Raw genomic sequence first — 26,461 nt, 5'->3', positions numbered from 1 at the left:
CTTGGTCTGCCAAAATATTGGGATTATAGGTGTGAGCCACCACATCTGGCACACAAATCTTCATTCTAAGTAATTGATTTCCACTTGATCTTGACAAAAAAATTTTAAATAACAGAAAAGTCTACATAGTTGATACTCACTTTTTCTTAGCCATCTTCTCAGCCCTTATGTCTGGATATGATGAAAATGCATCATACATTTAATTCATACAGATTGAAGATGTGCCCTGGGCTGGATGTGATGGCTCATGCCTGTGATCCCAGTGCTTTGGGAGGCTGAATCTATAGCTTGAGGCCAGAAGTTTAAGACCAGCCTGGGCAACATAGTGAGACCCGCATCTCTGCAATAAAAAAGGAATAGCTGAGTGTGGTGGTGTGTACCTGTAGTTCCAGCTACTCGTGAGGCTGAGCTGGGAGGAATGCTTGAGCCCAGGAGTTTGCAACTACAGTGAGCTATGATGATGCCACTGCGCTCCAGCCTGGGCAATGCAATGAGACCCTGTCTCTTAAAAAAAGAAAGAGATAGGCTGGGAGCAGTGGCTCATGCTTGTAATCCTAGCACTTTGGGAGGCTGAGGCGGGCAGATCATTGAAGGTCAGGAGTTCAAGACCAGCTTGGCTAACATGGTGAAACCCAATCTCTATTAAAAATACAAAAATTAGCCAGGTTTGGTGGTGGGGGCCTATAATCCCAGCTGCTTGGGAGGGGGAGGCTGAGGCAGGAGAGTTGCTTGAACCCGGGAGGCGGAGGCTGCAGTGAGCCGAGATCACACCACTGCACTCCAGCCTGGGCGACAGAGTGAGACTTCAGTCTCAAAAGAGAAAGGGATGAAGATTTGTGTTATACTTGGGTTTTTTCTTTAAACATATGTGTAGCAGTATATGTGTTTTTTATAACCAATTCGAACAGTCTTAAATTTGTGCTCACGTCTTTGTTTTTATGCTTACATATGAACAGTTCTGCAGTACATCTTGATGCATAGGATTCTTTGGATCAATTTCTGGAAATGGAATTGGTGGGTTAATAAATTAGAGTGGATAGTTTGACCTTTTAGATATTGGCAATTGTTATCCCAAAAGGTAGAAAAATATGAATGCTACATTCTGTACATATTCATCAAAGTAAAATATTATAATGATAAATATTTTTTGATTACTGGTAAGGTTGAACTACTTTTTACTGGTGAGTTTGTTGGTGACTTACATTTCTCTTACAAGGTAAAAATCTAGGTTTCTCTTTCTTTCTCCAATTACCATTCATAGTATATTGATACACATTGATCTTTGTTTTTTTTTTGAGACGGAGTCTCGCTCTGTCGCCCAGGCTGGAGTGCAGTGGCCGGATCTCAGCTCACTGCAAGCTCCGCCTCCCGGGTTCACGCCATTCTCCTGCCTCAGCCTCCCTAATAGCTGGGACTACAGGCGCCCGCCACCTCGCCCGGCTAGTTTTTTGTATTTCTTAATAGAGACGGGGTTTCACCGGGTTAGCCAGGATGGTCTCGATCTCCTGACCTCGTGATCCGCCCGTCTCGGCCTCCCAAAGTGCTGGGATTACAGGCTTGAGCCACCGCGCCCGGCCCCACATTGATCTTTTATCATATGTATTATTATTACATATTTTTGAGACCTGGTCCTAGATTTTCTAATTGGGTTTATTTATTGAGATCTGATTTTTTATATGTGTTTGTATTATGCCATTTTAACCATCTGGTGTATAGTAATGCATCCTTCTTTCTTTCAGTGTATTACTGGATAGTTTGATCCATATTTTGTATCTCTTTGAACTTCATGGTCATGTTGTTCAATACACCTTTCTCCCTCTAAATGGATATATAGTGAGAATGTCAGCCTTTGGGATTTTGACCATAATGTTTATCCGAAACCATAAGTTTCAGATAAATTGACATTTTTGCAATATTTAGCCTTCCCATCAGGAATATAGGCTGTCTCCCCATTGTTCCAGATCTTATTTGACTTCCAGTAAGATGGATTTTTTTCACGTATTTTATTTCCAGCTGTTTTGAATTTTTGTATTTTGTACTGTTAGATGAATTTTCCCTTGATCATTTTGTTATTGTCCCTGCTAGCTGATGGGAAGAAATCAGGCATACTAATTTCAAATATCAGATTTCCATGGTTCCAAGGTGTACTTTCCCCTAATACTGAAATAGTCCTTATATTCTTTGAAAATTTTAATATACTTTTTATTTACCTTGAAAACATATTTATTTACCCTGAAAACACATTTTATTTATGATGATACTTATGATTATGATTTATTTATGATATTTATATTTATGAGGAAATAAGACCTATTTTCTATTAATATTTGGATTTTCTAAATAGGTAATCAAATCCATTACTCAGGTTAGTATTGTCTATTTCAGGCAGTTTACTTCGTGTTTCTTTTGTGTTTCACTGGCTAGAACTTTTAACATAGTGTTAAATAGTAGATGGTTGTGGAATTCTCCTGTTTTTGGTTTTAATAAGATTGTTGTGTTTTAGGGTTAAATATTGACCTTGCATGTGGTGGAAATATTCTTTTTTTCTTTTTTTTTTCCTTCTTGTCCTCCCCTCAGGTTTGGTGGAAATATTCTTAAGAATGTTAAGAAAGTATTCCTCCATCATTTGTTTACTGGAGATGTTTTAAAAATAAGAAATATATGTTAAAATTGTCAAATGTTGTTTGTTGACCTAGTTCTAAGATTTTTCTTACTGGATCTATTTGTGATACATTAGGTTAATAGTTAGCCTAATAGACTATATTCCTGATGCATTCATATTCTTTCAATATATAGTGCTGAATTTAATTTGCTGGAACATTTTAAAAGGATGTTTGGGGTCATTTGTTACTAAGACTGATGTATAGCATTCTGTCTCCCTCTGGCTGTTTTTTTTTTTTGATTTGTGAGGGTTTGGTGTTAGAGTTATGCTAGTTCTATGTCCGTCTTTTCCTGGAACTTTTGTTTTCTTTCATATTTTTATAGGACTGATCTGCTGCTGAAAGACTTGCCCATGAAATTGGCTGCACTCAGCTTTTTTGGGGTATTTTATTTTATTTTATTTTATTTTATTTTGAGACAGTCTCGCTCTGTCGCCTAGGCTGGAGTGCAGTGGCGTGATCTCGGCTCACTGCAACCTCCGCCTCCTGGGTTCAAGCGGTTCTCCTGCCTCAGCCTCCCAAGCAGCTAGGATTACAGGCATCCGCCACTACGCCCAGCTAATTTTTTGTAGTTTTAGTAGAGATGTGGTTTCACCATGTTGGCCAGGATGGTCTCAAACCCCTGACCTCAGGTGATCCCCCGGCCTTGGCCTCCCAAAGGGCTGAGATTACAGGCGCGAGTCACCGTGCTCGGCCTTTGGGGTATTTTAAATGTACTTATTCTCTTCTAAAGTTAGTTTTGAGAATTTATATTTTCCTACAAAATTGTCCTGTCTTTAAATTATTTCAGCTTAAGAGTTATTCTACCATTGGACCTGTATTTTTTTTTTTTTTTGTATTTTTTTTTTATTTGTTTTATTTGTGTTTTCCTCCCTTTGTTTGTGTTATCTTGCTAGAGATTTGCATTTTAGCTTTCAAAGAATTGGCTATTAGATTTGTTCATTCAATTTTTTGATTTGTCTGATTCATCCTACTTTTTGTATTATCTTTTTCTTATTTCTGTTTACCTTAGGCTTGTTTTATTGTCTATTTTCTAACTTAAAGTTTCATATTTGGATTGTTTACTTACTCTTGTGTAGTAATGAAAACATTTAGTTCTGAGATTTTGCTTGTTCTCTATTTGTTAGATGAGGCTGTTCAAATGTTAACAAAAACCACTAGAAAGTCTGTTATCTTTTCCTTTTAGCCCAGTTTTTGTTTTTTGTTTTTTGTTTTTTTGAGACAGTCTCACTCTACCTCCAGGCCAGAGTGCAGTAGCACGATCTCGGCTCACTGCAACCTCCGCCTCCTGGGTTCAGGTGATTCTCCTGCCTCAGCCTCATGAGTAGCTGGGACTACTACAGGCACGTGTCACAACGCCCAGCTGGTTTTTGTATTTTTATTAGAGACAGTGTGTCATCATGTTGGCCAGGATGGTCTCGATCTCTTGACCTCGTGATCCATCTGCCTCAGCCTCCCAAGTGCTGGAATTACAGGCATGAGCCACCACACCTGGCCCATTTATTTTTGATTATTGAATTATAACATGCAGAAAGTATACAAATTGTAAGTGTACAGCTCAATGAATTGTCCCAGGGTGAACACATCCATGTACCCAAAATAAAGGCAGAACTCTTCCAGCACTCTAAAAATCCCCTCACAGATCTTAATCACTACCACTGTTTATGTTTTCCAAATTGGAAATACTATCCTGACTTCTAATCTCATAGATCAGTTTACCAATTTTGAACTCTTTGTGAACAGAAGTGTACAAACTGGGCCCATTTGTCTGACTGATGACTGGCTAATGGGTCTGGCTCGTGATGTTTAGTGTATCCACGTTCTGTGTATTGGTGGTTCATTTCTATTCATGCTGTATAGTATTCCATTGTGTGCTGTGCTACCAATTTGTCATCCATTCTTCTGTCAATAAATATTTGGTTTATGTTCAGTTTTTGGTGATTATGAAAAAATATGCTCTGAATATTCTAGTACATTTTTGGGCACATGCATTTGTTTCTGTTGGGTGTATATGAGTATGTATGCATATGCACAAAATATATATGAGTGAAACTGCTGGGTCATAAAGGGATGTATATATTCAGTTTTGATATGTTTTGCCAACCAGTTTCATAAATGGAGATACCAATTTGTATTTTCATTAGCATTATATGTGCTTTTCATCTGTTCCACATCCACCCCCAAGAGTTTAAGCCAAGTTACTTAGCCAGTGGATTTAGAAATGCATATATGAAAGCATATGTTATAAATGTATTTTATTTCACCATGGGTAAGGATTTGGCCTATTTTGGAAATTTGAGTTTGTCTTTTTGATCTGATGTATGATTGAATATTTTATGGGGACTAGAAAAGTCAAAATGTCCTCTCTTTGTAGGTGTCAAAGTATAATAGACATTAGGTTAATTTTATTATGTTCAGATTTTTTATATCAGTACTTTTTATATATCGACTTGACAGAGATAAGGAAAGATTCTCAGTACTTTTGACTGTAAAACCTCTCAGTATTTCTGTCAGTTTCTCTTTTTCTAAGTTTTTCTTTATAAACTTCAGTGTTAATGTTATTTGGCTTAATAGATGGTTTTACATTAATTAGGAATTACATTTTATTGCTCTAATATGGGAAGTGTTTTTTGGATATTAAATTACATACGACTTTTCTTAGTTACAAAAATGGTTGATAATTCATTAGTTATCTTTGCCGTAAATGTAGAAATAGTTACATATTCATGTTACCCTATAACAAGAAGTAAAATTCAGTAACAGCAGCAATTATATAGCTAATTACATTCCCAAGTGATGTTCTGGGATATGTCTGCTATATTAGTACTTCATTTTAATTTCAAAAATGCCTTTCAAGAAGTTGCTAAAATGTCTTAACAGGGAAATTTAATGATTTTCAGGTTTTTAAAAATTAACACACATAATTCAGGCATTATTGTGAATTATTGTTTATTGAAAAATTAAGAAAGTTTGTTTAGTCACAGCAGTTTCTGAAAGATGCAAACAAATGAAAAAGGGAAAAACAAAACCCTTCAGTTGAATACAATTTAACACAATACTTTCTGTGACTTCTTTCATACTACCTAAGCATAGAGGTTTTGCTTTTTAAATTGAGATATAATTCCCATCTAGTGAAATGCATATATCTTAAGTGTTTGGTTTGATCAGTTTTGACAAATGCAAATTCTCTGTAATCCATTTGCCTGTCAAAGTATAGAACATTTCTATCATCTCAGAAAATTCTTGTGTGTGCCTTTTCTCAGTTAATCCTTATCCTCTCCACCCACTTCCAGCAACTACTGATTTCGTATTAGTTTGCACATTCTGAAACGTAAAATAAATGGAATCCTACAGGTTGTGCTTTTCTTTTGTTCTGGCTTGTTTCACTCAGTATCTAGCTTGGAGATCCATTCATATTACTATTGACTAGATCAGTAATTCTGATTGCTCCACATTCTTGCCAATATTGGGTGATACTAGTTTTTTTTTAATTTTAATTTTAATCACTCTAATGGGTGTATAGTGTGTACACATAGTTTAATCATAGTGCATATGCAGTCTCCCTCCTACTTCAATGTTTGATATTAACTGAGTGATAATTTCTGAGCTTTTGTCAGACTTTGTGTGAGTAACGACTGCGGTTTGAATATTTCCTTTGCATGGCCAGTTTGTAAATTAAGTGAGGATCATAAAGCTGAAAGTGAATTTAGAAATCACTTAATAGAAGCTCCTCAGTTTACAGATGAGCAAACTGACCTAAAACCTTAAGCGACCTATTTAACGATACACAGCAAGCCAATGCTGAATGTTTTTGATCTAATGCTTATTTCTTCCAAGTTATTTCAGAGATTGTGTTATTTTATTTTCTTTGTAATTAATGGATAGTTTTGTTTCACAGTACTTTGAGAAAATGCTTGTTTTAGCCGAGTGCAGTGGCTCATGCCTGTAATCCCAGCACTTTGGGAGGCTGAGGTGGGTGGATCACCTGAGGTCAGGAGTTCGAGACTACCTGGCCAACATGGTGAAACCCTGTCTCTACTAGAAATAAAAAAATTAGCTGGGCATGGTGGCGGGCGCCTGTAATCCCAGCTACTCGGGAGGCTGAGGCAGGAGAATTGCTTGAACCCAAGAGGTAGAGGTTGCAGTGAGTCGAGATCTTGCCATTGCACTCCAACCTGGGCAACAAGAGCAAAACTCTGTCTCAAAAAATAAAAAATAAAATAAAATGTTTGTTTTATATGCGTTTGACAAAGGGAAAGAGCTTAAAGTAGGCTCCATCTAAATTCCCTTTTCAGCATTCCTTTTTTTCTCCATATAATGCAAGACCAGGAGAGAAGAAAAGGAAAGGTGGGAACAACTCCGCGGGACTTGCAGTTGAGGGTGTCGTAATAACTCCTTTTAACTGGCTGCTTCCCATTTGAGTGTTAGAATGAATTGAATTCTATTATTTAACTCTGCTTTAATGTTCCTAGGTATGCAGGTGCCTTAAGAGCTTCAGGGGAAATGGCTTCAGCGCAGTATATTACTGCAGGTTTGTATTCTAAATATACTACTTTTTAATAGGAGTAAGACATTTTATTTTTCACTCAAAATCCTTTGCAGTTTCCAGAATGTCTTTTGTAAAACGTCACCTCATTAAGCTTGGAGTGTACGTTATACTTAAGTTAAGCAACTTGGTACTTATTTTATCATCCAGATTATAAATCAGTGATGTCTGTCCTTTGTGAAAAATAATCTTTGGATTTTTTTGGTTACATTATGATTTTGGCTTCAGGTTTGATTTATGTAATATATCTTTGGGGTTGACTGGGGAGAGCCAGCGACGGGTTTTATCACAATCGATGCATCATTATAAAAGAGGGTCTTAGTGAGTATTGGTGTAAAGAAGTGATGTGTATGAGGAGAAATAGTAATCTTAAAGGATAGAAATAACTGGTTTCTTCATTGCATAAGAGAATATACCCCTCACGTAATTTTGGACATTTTAATACTGTTAAGTCTTTGGGTTAGGTCAATAGGGTTTTACAGCCATGCCTTTTTTTTTTTTTTTTAACTCTCTCTCTAATAGCTTTATTGATATAGTGTACATATCATAAATTCTGCCCATTTAAAGTGTATAATTCATTGTTTTTTAGTTTATCCACAGAGTTGTGCAAATTTTACTAAAATGTTAACTTTAGAACATTATCATCCCAAAAAGCAACTTCATAACATCTAGCAGTCACCTCCTTTCCTGTTTCTAGCCCTACCCAAACATTTGTCTGTGTGTTCCTTCTCTCTAGATTTGCCTACTCTGGACTTTTGTACTAAATGGAATTAGATAATGTGTAGTCTCTTGTGACTGGTGTCTTTCACTTAGTATAATGTTTTCAGAATTCATCCATATTGTGGCATGTATCAGTACTTCATTCTTTTTTATTGCTAAATAAGAGTGCCTTGTATGGACATGCCACATATCATTTATCCATTCATCATTGATGGATATTTGGGTTGTTTCTACTTTTTGACTATTACAAATACTCCTGACATTCGTGTACAAGTCTTGGTGTGGACAAATGCTTTCATTTCTCTTTGGTATGTATCTAGGAGTGGAATTAATTGCTGGGTTATATGGTTACTGTATTTAACCTTTTGAGGAACTGCCAGAATTTTCCAAAGGAGCTGCACCATTTTACATTTCCCCCAGAAGGGTATAAGGGTTCGGATTTCTCCGTGTCCTTACCAACACTTAGTATTATATGTCTTTTTGATTGTAGCCATCCAAGAAGTATGAAGTGTTATCTCACTGTTGTCAACCATTGATTTTTGATATTATAAACAGGTTTCTTTTGTGTCATTTGCAGTTAGAGAGATTTTACTCTAACCTTTTTTCCTAAAGTAGACTTACTTGTTGAAGTTTTTAATGAGAAAGTGTGATCGTTTATATCTACTTCATTTGACAGCTTATGTATCTTAGAATAATTTAGAATTTCAGCAGCTTCTCCAGCATCATATATGCGGCTAATAGTATTGGTGCGATGAAAAATACTGTTCTTTACATTTTTGCTTCTTGACTTTTTAACTTCTTGTTTTGAAATACATCTAAATTTACAGAAAAGTTGTAAGAATTCACCAGTTACTAACTTTTAATTGCATTTGGTTTCTCGTTTTTCCGTTATTCATGTAATTTTTTTCTGAACCATTTTAGAATAAGGTGCCAGACATCAGGTGTTTTATTCCTGAATACTTCAGTATGTATTTCCTAACAATAAGGACATTCATAACCACAAGATAATTCTTAATTTTCAGAATCTGGGCTGGGTGCTGTGGCTCATGCCTGTAATCCCAGCACTTTGGGAGGCTGAGGCGGGCAGATGACTTAAGGCCAGGGATTTGAGACCAGGCTGGCCAACATGGTGAAACCCCGTCTCTACTAAAAATACAAAAATTAGCCGGCTGTGTTGGTACATGTCTGTAATCCCAGCTACTCAGGAGGCTGAGGCACAAGAATAACTTGAACCTGGGAGGCGGAGGTTACAGTTAGCTGAGATTGTGCTACTGCACTTCAGCCTGGGCAACAGACTGCGACACTGTCTCAAAAAACAAACTTTTTTTTTAGAATTTGGGAGTTTCACACAGTACTCTAAAATACAGTCTTTATTCAGATTTTGCCAGCTGTCCTAGTATTGTCCATTAAAAATTTTTTTTCCTGCTTCAGGATTCAATTTAAGATCCCACATTGCATTTAGTTGTTATGTCTTACTAGTATCTTTTAATCTACATTTCTTCTTGACCTTTTTCTTTTAAACTGATGAAATACTTTTGAGATGCTCTGTTGATGGTATATACTAGATCTTAAATCATCTGTTTGTTTTTGAGTAGTATATAAAGTATTATTAAAATGTAGGCTTTTATTTAAAAAAATAATTAGCTTAGTAGTGATGCCTAAATTTCAGCCTTCCCTCCAAAAATATTTTTTAAACATTGTGTTCAGTTTTGTTATTCAGTAACATTTTTTTGAGCCCCTGCTTTGTGCTAAGATGCTGTGGTATTTGGTGGGTTCAGTCTGTATAATAATGATAGGTGACATTTCACATCTTGGGTATTAATAAAACATACAAGTTGAGGTAAGCTAGAGGAAGAGTTTTGCTGTACATGAAGCAGAGCAAGGTCTGATCACTAGGAAGTCAGCAGAGGAGAAATGGTTCGAACTCCAAGAGAACAGACTAGTCCATGACTGTGAGATTCATGCTGCTGAGAGGGGTTAAGTGGAAAGAAGGTTTTCTGAAGAAGGTAAATTATTAGTAGTTTTGGTTCTTAGCTGTCCAGTAGAGTCAGCTGTTTAAGGACCCAGATTTAAATCTCCAGGAGTTGAGTAGATGAGAACCAATTATAGATTTAAAGGGAGGTAAGTGGGGAGAGGTGGTGACCTGCTATTCTGATCTTGGCAGAGTAGCAGAACGATTACATTATGCCTGTTTGGTCCCTACACAGAGGTTATGTGTTCTTTGTACTGAATTAAAACACCCTGCTTTGTTTGGGAAGACAAAGGCTGGCAAGAAGAAAGAGAGAGGCAGGGCTCTGAAGTTGTTTACAACTAGTGATTGCTTTGTAAGGTCTTCTGGTGAATTCTTTAAGATTTAAAAATGATTTCTTTTTTTCTTGTTGAGAGTCCAACAATTGTCAGAGTAGATACACTTAAAAATATTTAAGCGGCTGGGTGTGGTGGCTCACACCTGTAATCCCAGGCTGAAGTGGGGAGATCACAAGGTCAGGAGTTTGAGACCAGCCTGGCCAACATGGAGAAACCCTGTCTCTACTTAAAAAAATGCAAAAATTAGCCAGGCATGGTGGCATGCTCCTGTAATCCCAGCCACTCGGGAGGCTGAGGCAGGAGAATTGCTTGAACCCAGAAGGTGGAGGTTGCAGTGAGCCGAGATCGTGCCGCTGCACTCCAGCCTGGGGAATAGAGCTAGACTCCGTCTCAAAAAAAAAAAAAATTAAGTAGGTTTTTGTTTGTATTAATTAAAATTAATTTACAGTCGCATGTATTAAGTATGTGACTATTTTACTAAGGCAATGTTTGCTTTGTCTTTAAGCCCTTAGAGATTTGTTTGATTCCATGGATAAAACTTCTTCCAGTATTCCACCTATTATTCTACTGCAGTTTTTGCACATGGCCTTCCCACAGTTTGCCGAGAAGGGTGAACAAGGACAGTATCTTCAACAGGTAATTAGGGCAAGGTATTTTACATTCTGTAAATGTAACACTTAGGTTTCCTACATTTACCATACTTATTGGAACATAGTTCGAAATATAAACATCAGTCTTCTCTAGTTCATGCCAGAGCTGTCTCTTGCCTGGAACCTCAACAGTAGTCTTAACTGATCATCTGGCTTCTGCCTTTGCCCCTTTGCAGTTTCTCTACACAGCCCATGGTGTCCTTTTTAAAATGAAGATAGGATTATGTTGGCCCCTTGTTCAGTACTCCCTAGTGATTTCTACCGCAGTCCTAAATCCTCTAGCCCCTGGCTTTTTCTCTGAGTTCATCACTACCACTCTGCCAGTTGCTTGCCTCTTTCCAGCTGCACAGGCTTCCTTAAACCCTTCAAGTGCCCTCTTCCTGCAGGGCCTTTGCTCTTGTTCCTTTGGCTGTCAGACAAGTGCAAGACCAGCTCTCACCTCCTTCAGATCTCATGGCTCCAAGACCAGAGCCTCAGGCTTTCCCTGATGACCTTGTGGAAATAGGACACTTCCCTTCCCCTGATCACTTACTGTTTCCATCCTGCTTTTTTTTCGCTTCATAACCCTTATCTCTACTTGAATTTTATATTTTCACTGCTGTTATGCTGAGTATTTAGTACAGTGTTTAGCACAAATTGGAGCTCAGCAGATGTCTGTTGAATGAATAAGCTATTCTAGAATTATTTTTTGGAAGATCATATCTCTTATTTGGCTTAATATTTTTAAAGAAGGAAACTACTCTCTTGCCTAGGAGACAGCGATTATTTTGGAAGAATTTTGTAGATCATTCACTGCCAGGATTACTTACCTTGTCTTTTTTTACATTACAGGATGCTAATGAATGTTGGATACAAATGATGCGAGTATTGCAACAGAAATTGGAAGCCATAGAGGATGATTCTGTTAAAGAGGTAATTGAAATATATTTGTGATTATAGACTTTCATTATATCTTGATTCTTTTTTTAATTTTTTTCCCCGCAAAGGCTTAAAATAAGTTCATCTTAATGGGTAGATGTGTATTTAAATACTTTAGATGCTCAATCTGTAGTCAGAATTTGGAAGCTTGCATACGACATTTACATTTAATGTATTATTTATTAAACTTAATTCATTGGTGATTTTTTGTAATGTTTTTTGAAGGATTTTACATTAAGGGACTATATTTTAAAAACTTAAATATGTATTACTAAACTGAATTGTGTGGAAGAAAATATACATTAATATTTATATAAAGTTGGAATTTTTATTTTAATTTTTTGCAGACAGACTCTTCATCTGCATCGGCAGCGACACCTTCTAAAAAGAAAAGTTTAATTGATCAGTTCTTCGGTGTTGAGTTTGAAACTACGTATCCTTATGAGCCAAGATTTGTATAGACTATCTACCTTATTAGAATTGACATAAATAGCATCATTGGCTGATTGATTGGTGGTGGGTAGAAGAAAAATTCTTCAGAGGTTTTTTTTTTTTTTTTTTTTTTTGTTTGTTCGTTTTTGAGACAGAGTTTCGCTCTTGTCGCCCAGGCTGGAGTGCTATGGTGCGATCTTGGCTCACTGCAACCTCTGCCTCCCGGGTTCAAACAATTCTGCCTCAGCCTCCCAAGTAGCTGGGATTACAGGCGCATGCCACCACGCCTAGTTAATTTTTTGTATTTTTAGTAGAGGGGGGTTTTACCCTCTTGGCCAGGCTAGTATGGAACTCCTGACTTCAGGTGATCTACCCGCCTTGCCCTCCTGGTGTGAGCCACTGTGCCCAGCCCAGAGGTTTTTATGCCTAAAAAAATACAGTAATGGAAATGAGGAATTTGGAAAAGTATACCTATTGGAGTGACCTTGAAGGATAATGGGATTATTCATTATGTTTTGATTAATATAATTATTCTAATTTATTTCTTGAAGGATATTTATTATTTTTTCCTAAGAACATCTTTAGCAGAGTCTACCTCATTTTCATTCACCTTATAAAGAATTAATTTCTTATATGTCAAGGTGACTGTTAATAATAACTTTTAAAATAAAGAATTTTTTAATTGTATAAAATGGTGTGTATCAACTATATACATGAGATTGAACCAGTTAATAAAACATGAATCAGGAAAGTACTGTTTTGTAGGTCATGGTTAGAAAATCTTAGAAAAAAATTATGTTTATGTACCTTTGGGCTTCTAAGACCATTATAAGACCACACTAAATACCAGTTTATAGTTCAGAGTTTATTGCAGTTTATCTTTTAATACACATTTATTACTCATTGTTGTTTATAGAATTGTTGGTAGCCAAATGAACATTCTTAAGTATGTTGAAATGAATCTTTATTGGGAGACTAAAATGTTTTAAATGCCAATGAATGATACTATTAATTTTAATGGAATTAGGATAATGTATTATATTCAAGAGTATATAACAAATTGAATACCCGTTGGCATATTCCTTATCTTAGTTTACAAAGCATGAAATGTACAGAATCTGAAGAAGAAGAAGTCACCAAAGGAAAGGAAAATCAACTTCAGCTTAGCTGTTTTATCAATCAGGAAGTCAAATATCTTTTTACAGGACTTAAATTGGTAAGGACAATCACAGTCCATCCTTGTTGTTTGTGAATTCCACATTCGCAAGTAAGCCAAAGTCATTATTCGCTGGGCTTTAATGGTCATTTGTAGACATGTGCAGAGCAACATGCATTTTGAGTTGCCCAATACACACAGTCTCATCTGAGGTCAAACAAGTACTTGGCCGTCTTGTTTCAGCTTGGTAAACAAATACCATTTTAGCAGGAATGTTAGCACCGGTTTTTTTTTAAAATTTCTGCTTTTTATTGGTTATTTCACTGTTTAAGATGACCCGCCAAGCATAGGACTGAGTGCTGTCTAGTGTTTCTAAGTGTGGGAAGGCTGTGATGTGCCTTACTGAGAAAATACACATGTTAGAGAAGCTTCAGTTGGGCCTGAGTTGTGCTGTTGGCTCTGAGTTCAATGTTATTTAATCAACACAGTATGTGAAATAAGGTGTCTTTAAACAGAAACACACATAAAACAAGGTTATATATTGATTGGTTGATGAAAATCTTGTGATCAAAGGTTGGCGGAATCTAATCCTGTATTTCCCCTAGGAGCAGTGGTTCAGTATTCACTGATTCAGTGCTTGTGGTGACTTTGTAGAACATAATTACTGTCACTACCAAAATCAACTGTGTAGTCAGAAATCAAACAAACTTCAACTAGCTTTTCATTTCATAAACAAAAGCATTATTGACATGGTTGCATATGCTAACAAATATTGGGACATCTCACTTTTTAATCACTGGATGTTCCTGCTTCACACTGAAGAAGCACCTAGTGCTTTGTACTGTACCTTGCTTTATTTTTTTATTTTATTTTTTTATTTTTGTGAGCAACAAGGCTATTTATTTCACCTGGGTACAAGCGGGCTGAGTCCAAAAAAGGAGTCAGCAAAGGGTGGTGGGATTATCATCAGTTCTAGGTTTGGGATTGGCATACATACATTCTTAAATTGGGGGGGGGAGGAATATTACAAAGTACCTTCTTAAGGTGGGGGAGAATATTACAAAGTAACTTCTTAAGGGTGGGGAAGACTATATCGTATCAGTTAGGGTGGGGCAGGAACAAATCACAATGGAGGAATGTCATCAGTTAAGACTATTTTCACGGCCGGGCGCGGTGGCTCAAGCCTGTAATCCCAGCACTTTGGGAGGCCGAGACGGGCGGATCACGAGGTCAGGAGATCGAGACCATCCTGGCTAACACGGCGAAACCCCCATCTCTACTAAAAAAAAAATACAAAAAAGTAGCCGGGCGAGGTGGTGGGCGCCTATAGTCCCAGCTACTCGGGAGGCTGAGGCAGGAGAATGGCGTAAACCCGGGAGGCGGAGCTTGCAGTGAGCTGAGATCCGGCCACTGCACTCCAGCCTGGGCGACAGAGCGAGACTCCGTCTCAAAAAAATAAAAAATAAAAAAAAATAAAATAAAAAAGACTATTTTCACTTCTTTTGTGGATCTTCAGTTGCTTCAGGCCATCTGGATGTATATGTGCAGGTCACAGGGGATATGACAGCTTAGCTTGGGCTCAGAGACCTGACATTCCTGTCTTCCTCCACTGTAAGAGTTACCCAAAGCATCTGTGATGGTCCTGTAGGCTTCTGAGGCGATCGGGCAGTGTCAGTCTTCAGCCGCTAAGCCGAGAAGATCTGGGAAGGAGTCAGTCAGAGAGCCTTGAGCCAGAGCTCCAGGGGCTCTGGGAGTGGCTACCAAGCGAGTTGAACAGTCCGATTTCCAGTGGGGTCTCATACAGATGGGACACAGCTTAGAAGGAATCCCAGGCTGCAGGCATTCCTTGGCCCAGTGGCCAGATTTCTGGCACTTGCAGCAAGATCCTGGGGCAGGCAGTCCTGGAGTAACACCTGGCTGCTGTGGTTCAGGAGTTTTGAAGTTCTTGTGTGCTGGAGATGTGGCTGGGGTTTCCTGATTTGAAATTGGTGAGATGTTCCTTGGGCTGGTTGGTCTGAGGACCCGAGGTCGTAGGTGGAGCTCCTCACGGAGTGATGGTGAGGACAGGGGACCGGTCCTCCCGAAGGAGTCCTCCTGTCCCGGGTCTTCGGCACCAAATGTCATATGTGTCCATGAGAAGAGACCATCAACAGACTTTGTGTGAGCAACAAGGCTGTTTATTTCACCTGGGTGCAGGCGGCACCTTGCTTTATTTTAAAGCACTCAAGAAATGTTTGTTGAATAATATACATGTTAAGATTTAATTTTTCCTTAGAGTTAGTTGTTTTCATGGGCCCAATAACTTAGTTGAACTATTAACTTTAAGGAAAATTACTTAATCTAAGCTTCTGTTTTCTTACATGAAAATGAGAGTAACTATAGGGTTGTTTGTGGATTTGTGCTCTTAACCATTAAGGGTGATCATATAATGTATTGTCTAAACTAGGACACTTTGGTGGAGAGTGAATGAGGGTATGTTAGTAATTATGCAGTGTAAACTGGGATTTTTTTTGTGCAAATCAGGGGATGTAGTTGTTCTGCCATTGCACTGTCTTGTAGTTGAGGCCCTGGAATTTAAATAACCTAATTGGCTTTTGGCAGAGCCAGAACTAGAACTCGCTTCTTTCGTTATTCAGTTAGTGCTGCTTTTCCAGTGCCATACTAAAGAATGCAGACTCACATAAAATGTTGGCTTCCACTCTGCTGATAAGCCCATGGATAAAACATATGGTTTTGCTTGCTGACTTACTAATTTGGTATGCTTTGGGGATATGTATATCTCTTGAAGGATCTCCCCATTTGAAGTGCTATCTTTTAATAGTTTTCAAATTGCAGTTCATGTGATTTCACTTTCAAAATCTCTGATAATTAGGATTATTTTATTTTATTTCTTTTTTTTTTTTCTTTTTTTTCTTTTTTTTTTTGAGATGGAGTCTCTCTCTGTCACCCAGGCTGGAGTACAGTGGCGCAATCTCGCTCACTGCAACCTCTGACTCCCAGGTTCAAGCGATTCTCCTGCTTTAGCCTCCCAAGTAGCTGGGACTATATTTGGTATACAAAAATACCAAGTATAGCCACCACGCCTGGCTAATTTTTGGTATTTTTAGTAGAGATACGGTTTCACCATGTTAGCCTGGATGGTCTCAATCTCCTGACCTCATGATCCGCCCGCCTGGGCCTCCCAAAGTGCTGGGATTACAGGCATGAGCCACTGCCCAGCCAGGATTGTTTATTTTAATTTAAGTTAGCTTCTTCCTAAACACAGTTGTATGAAAAGTAAATCATGAATAAAAGAGCTGTTGCAGCATCTAGATATTTGAAGAAGGGCCTGGAGGGCAGAATATTTAAAAATTTTGGTTGATCCTCTTTTCTGTCTCCTCTAACCAGAAGTCTTGAAGGAAGAAAAGTCAGTGAAAAATGATGAGGCATTGGAATAGGTCCTCTGTGCAGAGGCCTAGTTTGGGCAGAGGGGTTGGGTTGATAAACACTGAAGCGGGACCTGGATTATGTTGATAAACAAGATGATTTGTTGTCTGGGGGCTGTCATCTACAGTTTGGGGTAAGTTTGGCAGGGGAAGGGTTGGTAAATGGACATAAGAAGAGAGAGTGAGTCATGTTCTGTCTTATGATACTGAGGGGAGAGTTTTGAGGCAGTATGGATAAGAACATGGTGACTGCTAAGAGAAATTCATTTAAAAACACAAAAGTACTTAACCCCCAGGAGTCAAACCATGTAAGGCACGATGTGCAAGTTTCAGGATTTACCAGCAAATGAAGTCTCAGTGTTCATCGGAGAGTGTGGAGTGGAGTGCTTTGGGAGGGACTCTCCGGAATGGTATTTTCTTCACAATTTTGTAAAAGTATAGGAAAACAGAACATACCCAGAAGGTCTCGATGATAGTGTATTGGTGATAATATTAAGATTTCACCACATATACTTTCTTGAAAAACATGTATTCCTAAAATGTATTTACTTCCTTTATAACTTTTAAGATGTTTTATCTTTTGTTCTGATAATTCTTGAGTAATTTGGCTTCGTTTCTCTACTGCTTTGCTGCTGAATAAACTTAAAAAGCTACTCCACAGTGATTCCTTTTGTAATGATTAGTAATTTTAAAAAATCAGATGTTAAAAAATTATTATACAAGTGTAACATGCTTAAACATTACCAGTAGGTTATTTTAATTCTAATTTCTTTTTTCTTTATTTTCTTAAAGCAGAGCACGTAAATAGTGCTAATTTTTTCTATAACATTAGAAATAGTAGTGACTGTTAAATGTAGAGTATATGCCAAATATTTTACCAGGTTTTCTACATGTGCTGACTGTAATTCTAACAATAGCACTATAACATAGATTACCACTACCACCTTTTCCAAATGATGCCCAGAGGGATAAATACCGTTTTCATTGTACACAGGCTGTAAGAAGTGGAAAGGTGATCATGCTGGTTAAGATATGTGCAGTAGCTAAAGGCTTTCCCACATCTGTTAGGTTAACAGAGGGTTTCTGTGTTATGACTTTTTTCAAATTTAACAATAATTGATCGGTGCTTATTGGCTTTTATGCATAAAATGTAAAGAACAAGAGTTTCCTGGGTTCTCTTAATTTTCCTCTAGGGTGAATATTCTGCTAATAAACAGGAATGACAGAGCTTTGTTATATAAAATACAATATAAAATTCTCTGAATCTAAGCATCATTTGGGGCATAACTAAAAAACATCAAACAGTATTTACACTCGGGAGGAGTCCACAACAGCGTAAATTATTTGATGCCTTATAAGAATTGAACAGTATCTGGAAGTCTTCCCATATTGTCATCATATTGTGTTTCAGTGGTATAAACCCATTGATATACTGTATATTGCCTATTAAGTAGTGCTAGTTTTTAAAAGGCTTAGTGGTGTGATTCTATATTGCAGAAATTTTTTAAACTAATGTTTGGTCTTCTGTTATGTTCTTTTTTAGCGACTTCAGGAAGAAATCACCAAACAGTCTCCAACATTGCAAAGAAATGCCTTGTATATCAAATCTGTAAGTTATGCATTCCTTTCGAAGCCAAATTCCACTTCATTGAAATATTTCCAGTTAATTAATTTTATCCAGTCTTAATTTTTACCACTGAAGAATTAAAACTTGTACGGTATTTTGATGTAATGGGATTTCTTTCCATTTTCTCTCCTTAGTCCAAGATCAGCCGGCTACCTGCTTACTTGACCATTCAGATGGTTCGATTTTTTTATAAAGAGAAGGAATCTGTGAATGCCAAAGTTCTTAAGGTTAGTAATGAACTTTACTTTGTATAAGAAATGTAATTCTTTGAAGGTAATTGCTAACTTACAATTGCTTTCATTATTCCTTTAGGAATAGTTAGGTTCTTTGAAATATTTAGGGGAGATATTAATATTAGACAGGTGATTCTTAACTGTGAACGTATATTAGAATGATCTATTTTTTTTTTTATATATTTAATTGTACACACGCCTGGCTTCTCCCTCACCCCCAAACATCTGGGTCTTTGGTGGGGCCTAGGATATTATATTTTTCAAAAGATTCACTTATAATTCTGATGACTCTCCTGCACTACGCAGAAATAGTGCCCTAGACCACATCCTCAGCTTCAGGGATACTGATTCAGTAGCTTGGAGAATGGCCTGAGGTAGGGAGTGATAACACTCTGCACTATATTCTAGGTGGTTCCTTTCTTTCAGGTGAAAGGAGAAAATCATTGGTGCCCAAAGAGTACTTAAATTGTAATCCCTTGATTTAGGATCCAGCCTCAGAATCCAACTGTTTTTGTTGAGTTGTAGTTCTGCTACATCTCCATAGAGTTCCAGGAGGGGCCTATCATTTTAGCCTTTTGAGCTTAAATTCTTAGTATATTTTCCAATATACTTAGCATTGTATGAGAAGAGAAGGTTAAATGTACTTTAAGTATCTAGTGTTGTATACTTTAAATATATACTACTATAAGCTATTGAACTATATCACTATTATTTCTATGTAAAGTTGTATTTCAAACTAAAAAAAAAAAAAATAAGTTTATTCCAGTTTGGGAGATCCATTATTTTCACAGCAGCTTGTCTAATATTTCTGAGATGTTTCTTCTTTCAGGTAAATTTTGGTGCTTCCTCTGTGGTTAGTTTTGTGGGTTAGAGTATTTAATGGAAAAACATGTTTTGAAAATTTCTCACCTTAAAAAAGTTAGAACCAGATCATTCTTGAAAATAGGCATTCTTAAGAGGTTTTCAACTGCAGATTTCCAAGTGATTTTCACAGATTTTTATTTTCAACTGTATTTGAATTATGAAAGCATTACTTCAGATGTGTGATACGTTAAGTATCTTTATAAATGTGTTTACACATGTTTTTTGTTTGTATATAGGATGTTAAATTTCCTCTTATGTTGGATATGTATGAACTGTGTACACCAGAACTTCAGGAGAAAATGATGTCTTTTCGATCCAAATTCAAGGATCTAGAAGATAAAAAAGTGAATCAGCAGCCAAATACAGTAGGTTCTTACTGCTGACTTTCTAATCTTAGTATCTTAATCTTCCATCAGTGCTCAGCAATTACTCTCTTTTTTTTCCTGCTTCATTTTTCCTTCAGAACTATACTTTGTATAGTATTAATAAAAATGGATGAATCTGTATTACAATTAGCAGGTATACACATCCTCCATATATCGGTGCAGGTCTTTAAAGTTTTGCATGTGTTTTGTTTTATTTTCCTTTTTTTTTTTTATTTTTGAGACAGTGTCTCCTTTTGTCACCCAGGTTCACTGCAGTCTCAACCTCCCAGGCTCAAATGATCCTCCCAAGTAACTGGGACCAAGGCATGCACCACCATGCCCAGCTAATTTTTTGTATTTTTGATAGAGACAGGGTTTTGCCATGTTGCTCAGACTGGTCTTGAACTCCTGAGCTCAGGTGATCTGCCTGCCTAGGCCTCCCAGAGTGGCCTTTAGGTGTATTTTAGCATGAGAAACAGGAACTCTACTTAGAGTAAATGAGTCCTTTGTGGTAGAATAAGCTTAATATTTTCTTTCCCCCCATAATCTGTAGCTCATATTCCGTTTATACTTATCTCCTCAAAGTACTTCGCATAAGACCTTACCTAGTGTTGACCTTCATACAATCAAAATACAGTACATTTCCATCACCACAAAGATCTTGCGTAATTGCCACAGGGCCACTTTTCTTCTGCTCTACCCTTAATTCCTGACAACTACCAACCTGTTCATTTTTATAATTTTGTCATTTCAAGAAAGTTGGCCAGGCATGGTGGCTAGCGCTAGTAATCGCAGGACTTTGAGAATCTGAGGCAGGAGGATCACTTTAGGCCAGGAGTTCGAGACTGTCCTGGGCAACATAGTGAAACCCTGTCTCTACAAAATATGAAAATTTAAAAAAATCAGCTGGATGTGGTGGCATACACAGGTAGTCCCAGCTACTTGGGAGGCTGAGATGAGAGGATTGCTTTAGGCCAAGAGTTAAATGCTGTAATGAACCATGATTGTGCCACAGTACTCCAACCTGCATAACAAAGCAAGACCCTGTTTCTAAAAAAAAACACAAACGAAGTAAAAACTCTTCCACTCTTTAATATAACCTTTCTCACTCAGCATAATTCTCTGGAGATTCTTCCAGGGTGTTACGCATATTGGTCGCTCCTCCATTTCATTGCTGATCAGTATTCCCTGGTTTGAGTTTACCACAATCGGCTTCACCATTCACCTGTTGAAGAACACCTGGATTGTTTCTAGTTTTTGTCTGTGATGAATAAACCTGCTGTAAACATTTGTGTACAGGTTTTAATGTAAACGTAAGTTCCATTTCTCTGGAATGAATGCCTAGGAATGCAATTGTTAGATTGCGTGGTAGTTGCATGTTTAGTTTTTCAAGAAACTGCCAAATATTTTCTAGAGTGGCTGTACCATTTCACATTTCCACCAGCAAGGTGTGACCGATTCACTTTCTCTGCATTCTCACCAGCATTTGGTGGTGTCACTGTTTTTCATTTCAGCCATTGGATAGGTTTATAGTGATACTGTGTTTTCCTTTGCACTTCCCTAGTGACTGATGAAGTTGAGCATGTCTTCATGTGTTTGCTATCTGTATATCCTCTTTTGTGAAATGCTTCTTCTTGTCTTTTCCCTATTTTCTAATTGGACTGTTTGTTTTTTTTACTCTTGAATTTTGAGAGTTCTCCATATTCTAGACCTTTGTTGGATATGTGGTTTGTGAATATTTTCTCCTAGCCTGTAGCTTATGTTTTCATCCTCTTAACGTAGGGTCTTTTGCAGAGGAAAGGTTTTGTAAATTTTTATGAAATCCAGTCTATTTTTTTATTTGGTTGCCTGTGCTATTGGTGTCATATCTGAGAAAGCATTGCCGGGCTCGGCGCGGTGGCTCTCACCTGTAATCCCAGCACTTTGAGAGGCCAAGGCAGGCAGATCACTTGAGGTCAGGGGTTTGAGACCAGCCTTGCAAACATGGCGAAACCCTGTCTCTACTAAAAATACAAAAAATTAGCCGGGTGTGGTGGTGCGGACCTATAATCCCAGCTACTTGGGAGGCTGAGGCAGGAGAATCGCTTGAACCTGGGAGGCAGAGGTTGTGAGCTGAGATCACGCCACTGCACTCCAATCTGGGTGACAAAGCGAGACTCCATCTCAAAAAAAAAAAAAGTTTCCTAGTTCAAGGCCTCAGAGATTTATATGTGTGTTTTTTTCTCAGAGTTCTGTGGTTTTAGTTCTTCCATGTAGGTCTTTGTTCCACTGAGGGTTAACTTTTTATATAGTGTGAGGTGTGGGTTCAGATTTATTCTTTCGCATGTGAATATCTGGTTGTCTCAGCACCATTTTTTAAGAAGACTGTTGTTTGCCTATCAGATGGTCTCGAAACCTTTGTAGAGATTAATTTGACCATCTGTATGTATGACTGTATTTCTAGACTATTAATTTTATTCCATTGGTCTATATGTCTGTTCTAATGCTCATACCAGACTGTCTTGATTACTGTAGTCTTCTAATAAGGCTTGAAATTGTGAAGTATCAACCTTCACTTTTGTTCTTCTTTTTGAAAGTTATTTTAGCTATTCTGAGTCCCTTGCATTTCCATGTATATTTTAGGATCAGCTTGTCCATTTCTTAAAAAAAGATTGATGGGGATTACATTGAATCTGTGGATCAATTAAAAAGTATTACCATCTTAATAGTATTAAGATACTTTAGGAGGCCAAGGTGGGCAGATTCCTTGAGCCCAGGAGTTTGAGACCAGCCTGGGCAACATGGCGGAACCCTGTCTCTACAAAAAATACAAAAATTAGCCAGGCTTGGTGGCGTGTGCCTGTAGTCCCAGCTGTTCAGAAGGCTAAGGTGGGAGGATCACTTGAGCATGGGAAACGGAGGTCGTAGTGAGCCAAAATGGCGCCACTGCACTCCAGTCTGGGTGACCGAGTAAGACTCTGTCTCAAAAAATAAAAAGTATTAAGTCTTACAATCCGTAAACTTCATGTGTCTTTCTATTCATTTAGGTCTGTAATTTTTTTTCATAATGTTTTTTAGTTTTCAGTGTACAAGCCTTGGACTTTTTTGGTTAATTTTATTCCTAAATAGTTTATTCTTTTTGATGCTCTTGTAAATGGCATTCCTTTCTTAATTTCATTGTCTAGAGTGGCTAGTAAAGCTAGCGTATAGAAATAAAATGAATTTTTGTACATAGATCTTAAATCCTTGACTTTGCTGAATTTATTAGCTGTTTTTATCCGTTAGTGTTTTGAAGAGAGTATGTAGATTTGGTGTTAATTTTTTTTAAACATTTGATAGAATTGGTGATCATTTCATAGAATTGGTGGAACAATCTATGCTTAGATATTTTACTTTCAGGAGCTTTTATTTGTTTATTTTATTTTTATTTATTTTTTTTCTATTGCCTAAACATAGGCAAGCATATTTTCAGGAGTTTTTACATTTCAAATTTAATTTCCTTCATAGATACAGGGCTGTTCAAATGATCTATTTCATATTGTATTTATTTCTGTAATTTGTTTTCCCAGAATTGATCCATTTCATAAGCTTATCAAATTTGTATGTAGAGTTGTTTCTAGTATTTATTACCCTTTTGATGTCTGTAGGATGTTTAGTGAGTGAGATCCATCCCATTTCATTGCTGATATTTGTAATTTGTGTTTGTCCCCCTTGCTTGAGGATTATTAATTTTATTGATCTCGTCAAAGAATTGGCTTTGTTTCATGGATATTTCTCTATTTTCTGTTTTTAATTGTATTGATTTCTGCTCTTATTTCCTTTATTCTGCTTGCCTTGTGATATAAATTTCCCTTTCAGCAGTGGTTTCACTATATCCTATGAATTTTGACATATATTATTTTCATTCTGTTCTTTGTATTTTTAAAAATTTCTCGAGACTTGCTCTTTGACCATGGATTATTTAGAAGGGCCTAAGTAATTTTCCTGTTATGTTTCTGTTGATTCTAGTTTGATGCCATTGTGGAGAGAGGGCACACTTACTTGATTTAAATTCTATCACATGTATTTATTTATTTGAGACAGTCTTGCTCTGTTGCCCAGGCTGGAGTGCATAGGTATGATCTCGGCTCACTGCAACCTCTGCCTCCTGGGTTCAAGCAATTCTTGTGCCTCAGCCTCCCGAGTAGCTGAGATTACAGGCGACTGCCACCATGCCTGGCTAATTTTTGTATTTTTATTAGACACAGGGTTTCATCATGTTGGCCAGGCTGGTCTTGAGCTCCTGACCTCAAGTGATCTGCCCGCCTCGGCGTGAGCCACTGTACCTGGCCTAAATTATATTAAATTTAAATGTGATTTAGGTATAGACTATTTACATTTAGTGCAATCATTGACGTTAGGGTTTAATTCTGCTTTTTTGATGTTTTGCTTTTTTTTTTTTTGTCTTCTTGTGGGTTACTTATACTGTGTTTTAGTATCCTGTACAATGATTTTAAATGTGCTGCTTTGTATAGTTTTTTCAATGGCTGTAGGTGTTTTCATTCTCTATATAAAAAAGATGTGATTAACCTAGTTGCCATTTTTTGTTGTGGAATCCTTTGACTTCTTGCCATCACAGCTACCTGTAAGCTACTGGCATTGTCTTCATTACCATTATAGTTTTAAAGAACTTTGTGCTGTATACCTAGATAAATTTTTCTCATGTTCCATGCTAAAATGACTTGAAGCAGTGAGTTCCTACTAAGAGTCCTTGTCTAATTTAAATCATGCCTCTTTAATATAGGTAAGGCTTTGCTGAAAAATATTTCAGTTTATTTGTGCTGGCGTGGCGAGTGGGCAGGGCTCGGGTGGTTTAATGCAAACTACAGGAATTTAACTTCTCTTGTTACAGAGGCAGTTTTTTCCCCCCACCGCTGTGGTTTGATAGGATTTTGGTAACATTGGGAAATTGGGTTTTCCTTTTCTGCCCTAGAGCACTGTTGAACTGTACTGTGTATTCCCTGGTATGCTCTCACTTTAGTGGTTTAAAATTGGTCATCATGTTCAGGGTGTCTGCTACTGTACTGTAACAAGATTTTATATTGTTAAAGTGTAGGACTGCTGGGTTTACAGTTTTAACTGTAGTTATATCGTTTTAGTAATTTGAAAGGTAGACTATTTTGTCTCTGCTTTGCACTGTAGACAGTAAATATTTATGAAATTGAACACTTACAGAGAATTCAAATTTTATTTCCAAAATCATCATTTAAACATTTTTTTCTCCTCAGAGTGACAAAAAGAGTAGTCCCCAGAAAGAAGTTAAGTATGAACCCTTTTCTTTTGCTGATGGTAAGTAACATTTTCATTTTGAATTATTGTCTATGTGTCTTTTTAAGGTAAAATTTATGTCTTACCCCATATTTACTTATTCTGATGTCCTTTTCAAACAAAATGTCAGGTTTCTTGAACAATTTACCTTAATATGACATATAGTAAATTTACTCTTGTTGGCATACAGTTTTATGAGTAAGTTACTTCTTAAAACATCAATTATGAAGCCCTAACTATGATTGCACAATAGTATCTTTTTGGGTTTTTTTTTTTTTTTTGAGATGGAGTCTCACTCTGTTGCCCAGGCTGGAGTGCAGTCTAGTGATCTCGGCTCACTGTAAGCTCCGCCTCCCGGGTTCATGCCATTCTCCTGTCTCAGCCTCCCGAGTAGCTGGGACTACAGGCGCCCGCCACCACGCCCGGCTAGTTTTTTGTATTTTTAGTAGAGACGGAGTTTTACCGTGTTAGCCAGGATGGTCTCGATCTCCTCACCTTGTGATCTGCCCGCCTTGGCCTCCTAAAGTGCTGGGATTTGGACAGTAGTATCTTATTGGATTCTGATAATATAATACTTTCCTAATGTGAACTTTAGAGTGACTGATTGTTACTTAGCTTGAGGAGGCACATATCTATTCATTGTCTAATATTAATGGATTTACATCTTTTTTTTAGATATTGGCTCCAATAATTGTGGATACTATGACTTACAAGCAGTACTAACACACCAGGGAAGGTCTAGTTCTTCAGGTCATTATGTATCATGGGTGAAAAGGAAACAAGGTAATGAGTATTCTTTTTTCAACTGTTCAGTATTATTTTAACAGTTCATTTATTTTATAGCAGTGGTTTTCAAACTTTGGGTTTCAGAACCACTTCACATTCTTGAAGCCCCAAAGAGCTTTGGTTTATGAGGTTTGCCTCTTAATATTTACTGTATTAAAAATTAAAAGTGAGAAATTAAAAAAATTAGTTTTAAAAATGATAGTAATAAGCCCATTACGTATTAATGTAAAAACAAAGTGAGTGAGAAATGGTACTGATTTACATTTTTATGTCTTTCTGTTGTCTGGCTTAAATAGGAGGCAGCTGGGTTCTCCTGTTAGTGTTTGCATTCAGTCTGTTGCATTATCATACATTATGTAGCCTCTGGAAAATTCCAGAGCACACTTGAGAGAATGCAGGTGGAAAAGGCAAGCAGTGCTGTAGTGGTGTCACTGAAGTAGTTGTAACCTGGTGGAACCCCTGCAGTGCCCTTAAGCCTGTGTGGTC

At 37.3% G+C, this 26,461-nt stretch overlaps 1 protein-coding gene across 2 annotated transcripts in view; it reads left to right on the top strand.

Moving 5' to 3' along the window:
* The window catches only part of USP14 (ubiquitin specific peptidase 14), a 55,826-nt gene that overhangs the window by 25,833 nt on the left and 3,532 nt on the right, over positions 1–26,461 (top strand). For both annotated transcript variants that reach the window (XM_003914218.3, XM_003914219.4), the window contains 10 exons: positions 7,133–7,191; positions 10,739–10,869; positions 11,715–11,795; positions 12,149–12,234; positions 13,335–13,449; positions 18,358–18,423; positions 18,576–18,668; positions 19,775–19,903; positions 25,150–25,210; positions 25,865–25,972. In XM_003914218.3, coding sequence (XP_003914267.1) covers positions 7,133–7,191; positions 10,739–10,869; positions 11,715–11,795; positions 12,149–12,234; positions 13,335–13,449; positions 18,358–18,423; positions 18,576–18,668; positions 19,775–19,903; positions 25,150–25,210; positions 25,865–25,972 — 929 coding nt within the window. The remainder of the gene's footprint in view (positions 1–7,132; positions 7,192–10,738; positions 10,870–11,714; positions 11,796–12,148; positions 12,235–13,334; positions 13,450–18,357; positions 18,424–18,575; positions 18,669–19,774; positions 19,904–25,149; positions 25,211–25,864; positions 25,973–26,461) is intronic.

The sequence above is a fragment of the Papio anubis genome, chromosome 19 (assembly GCF_008728515.1).
Source record: "Papio anubis isolate 15944 chromosome 19, Panubis1.0, whole genome shotgun sequence".
Lineage (NCBI taxonomy): Eukaryota > Metazoa > Chordata > Mammalia > Primates > Cercopithecidae > Papio > Papio anubis.
The sequence above is the reverse complement of the archived record's forward strand: the minus strand, read 5'-3'. Positions and strand labels throughout refer to the sequence as shown.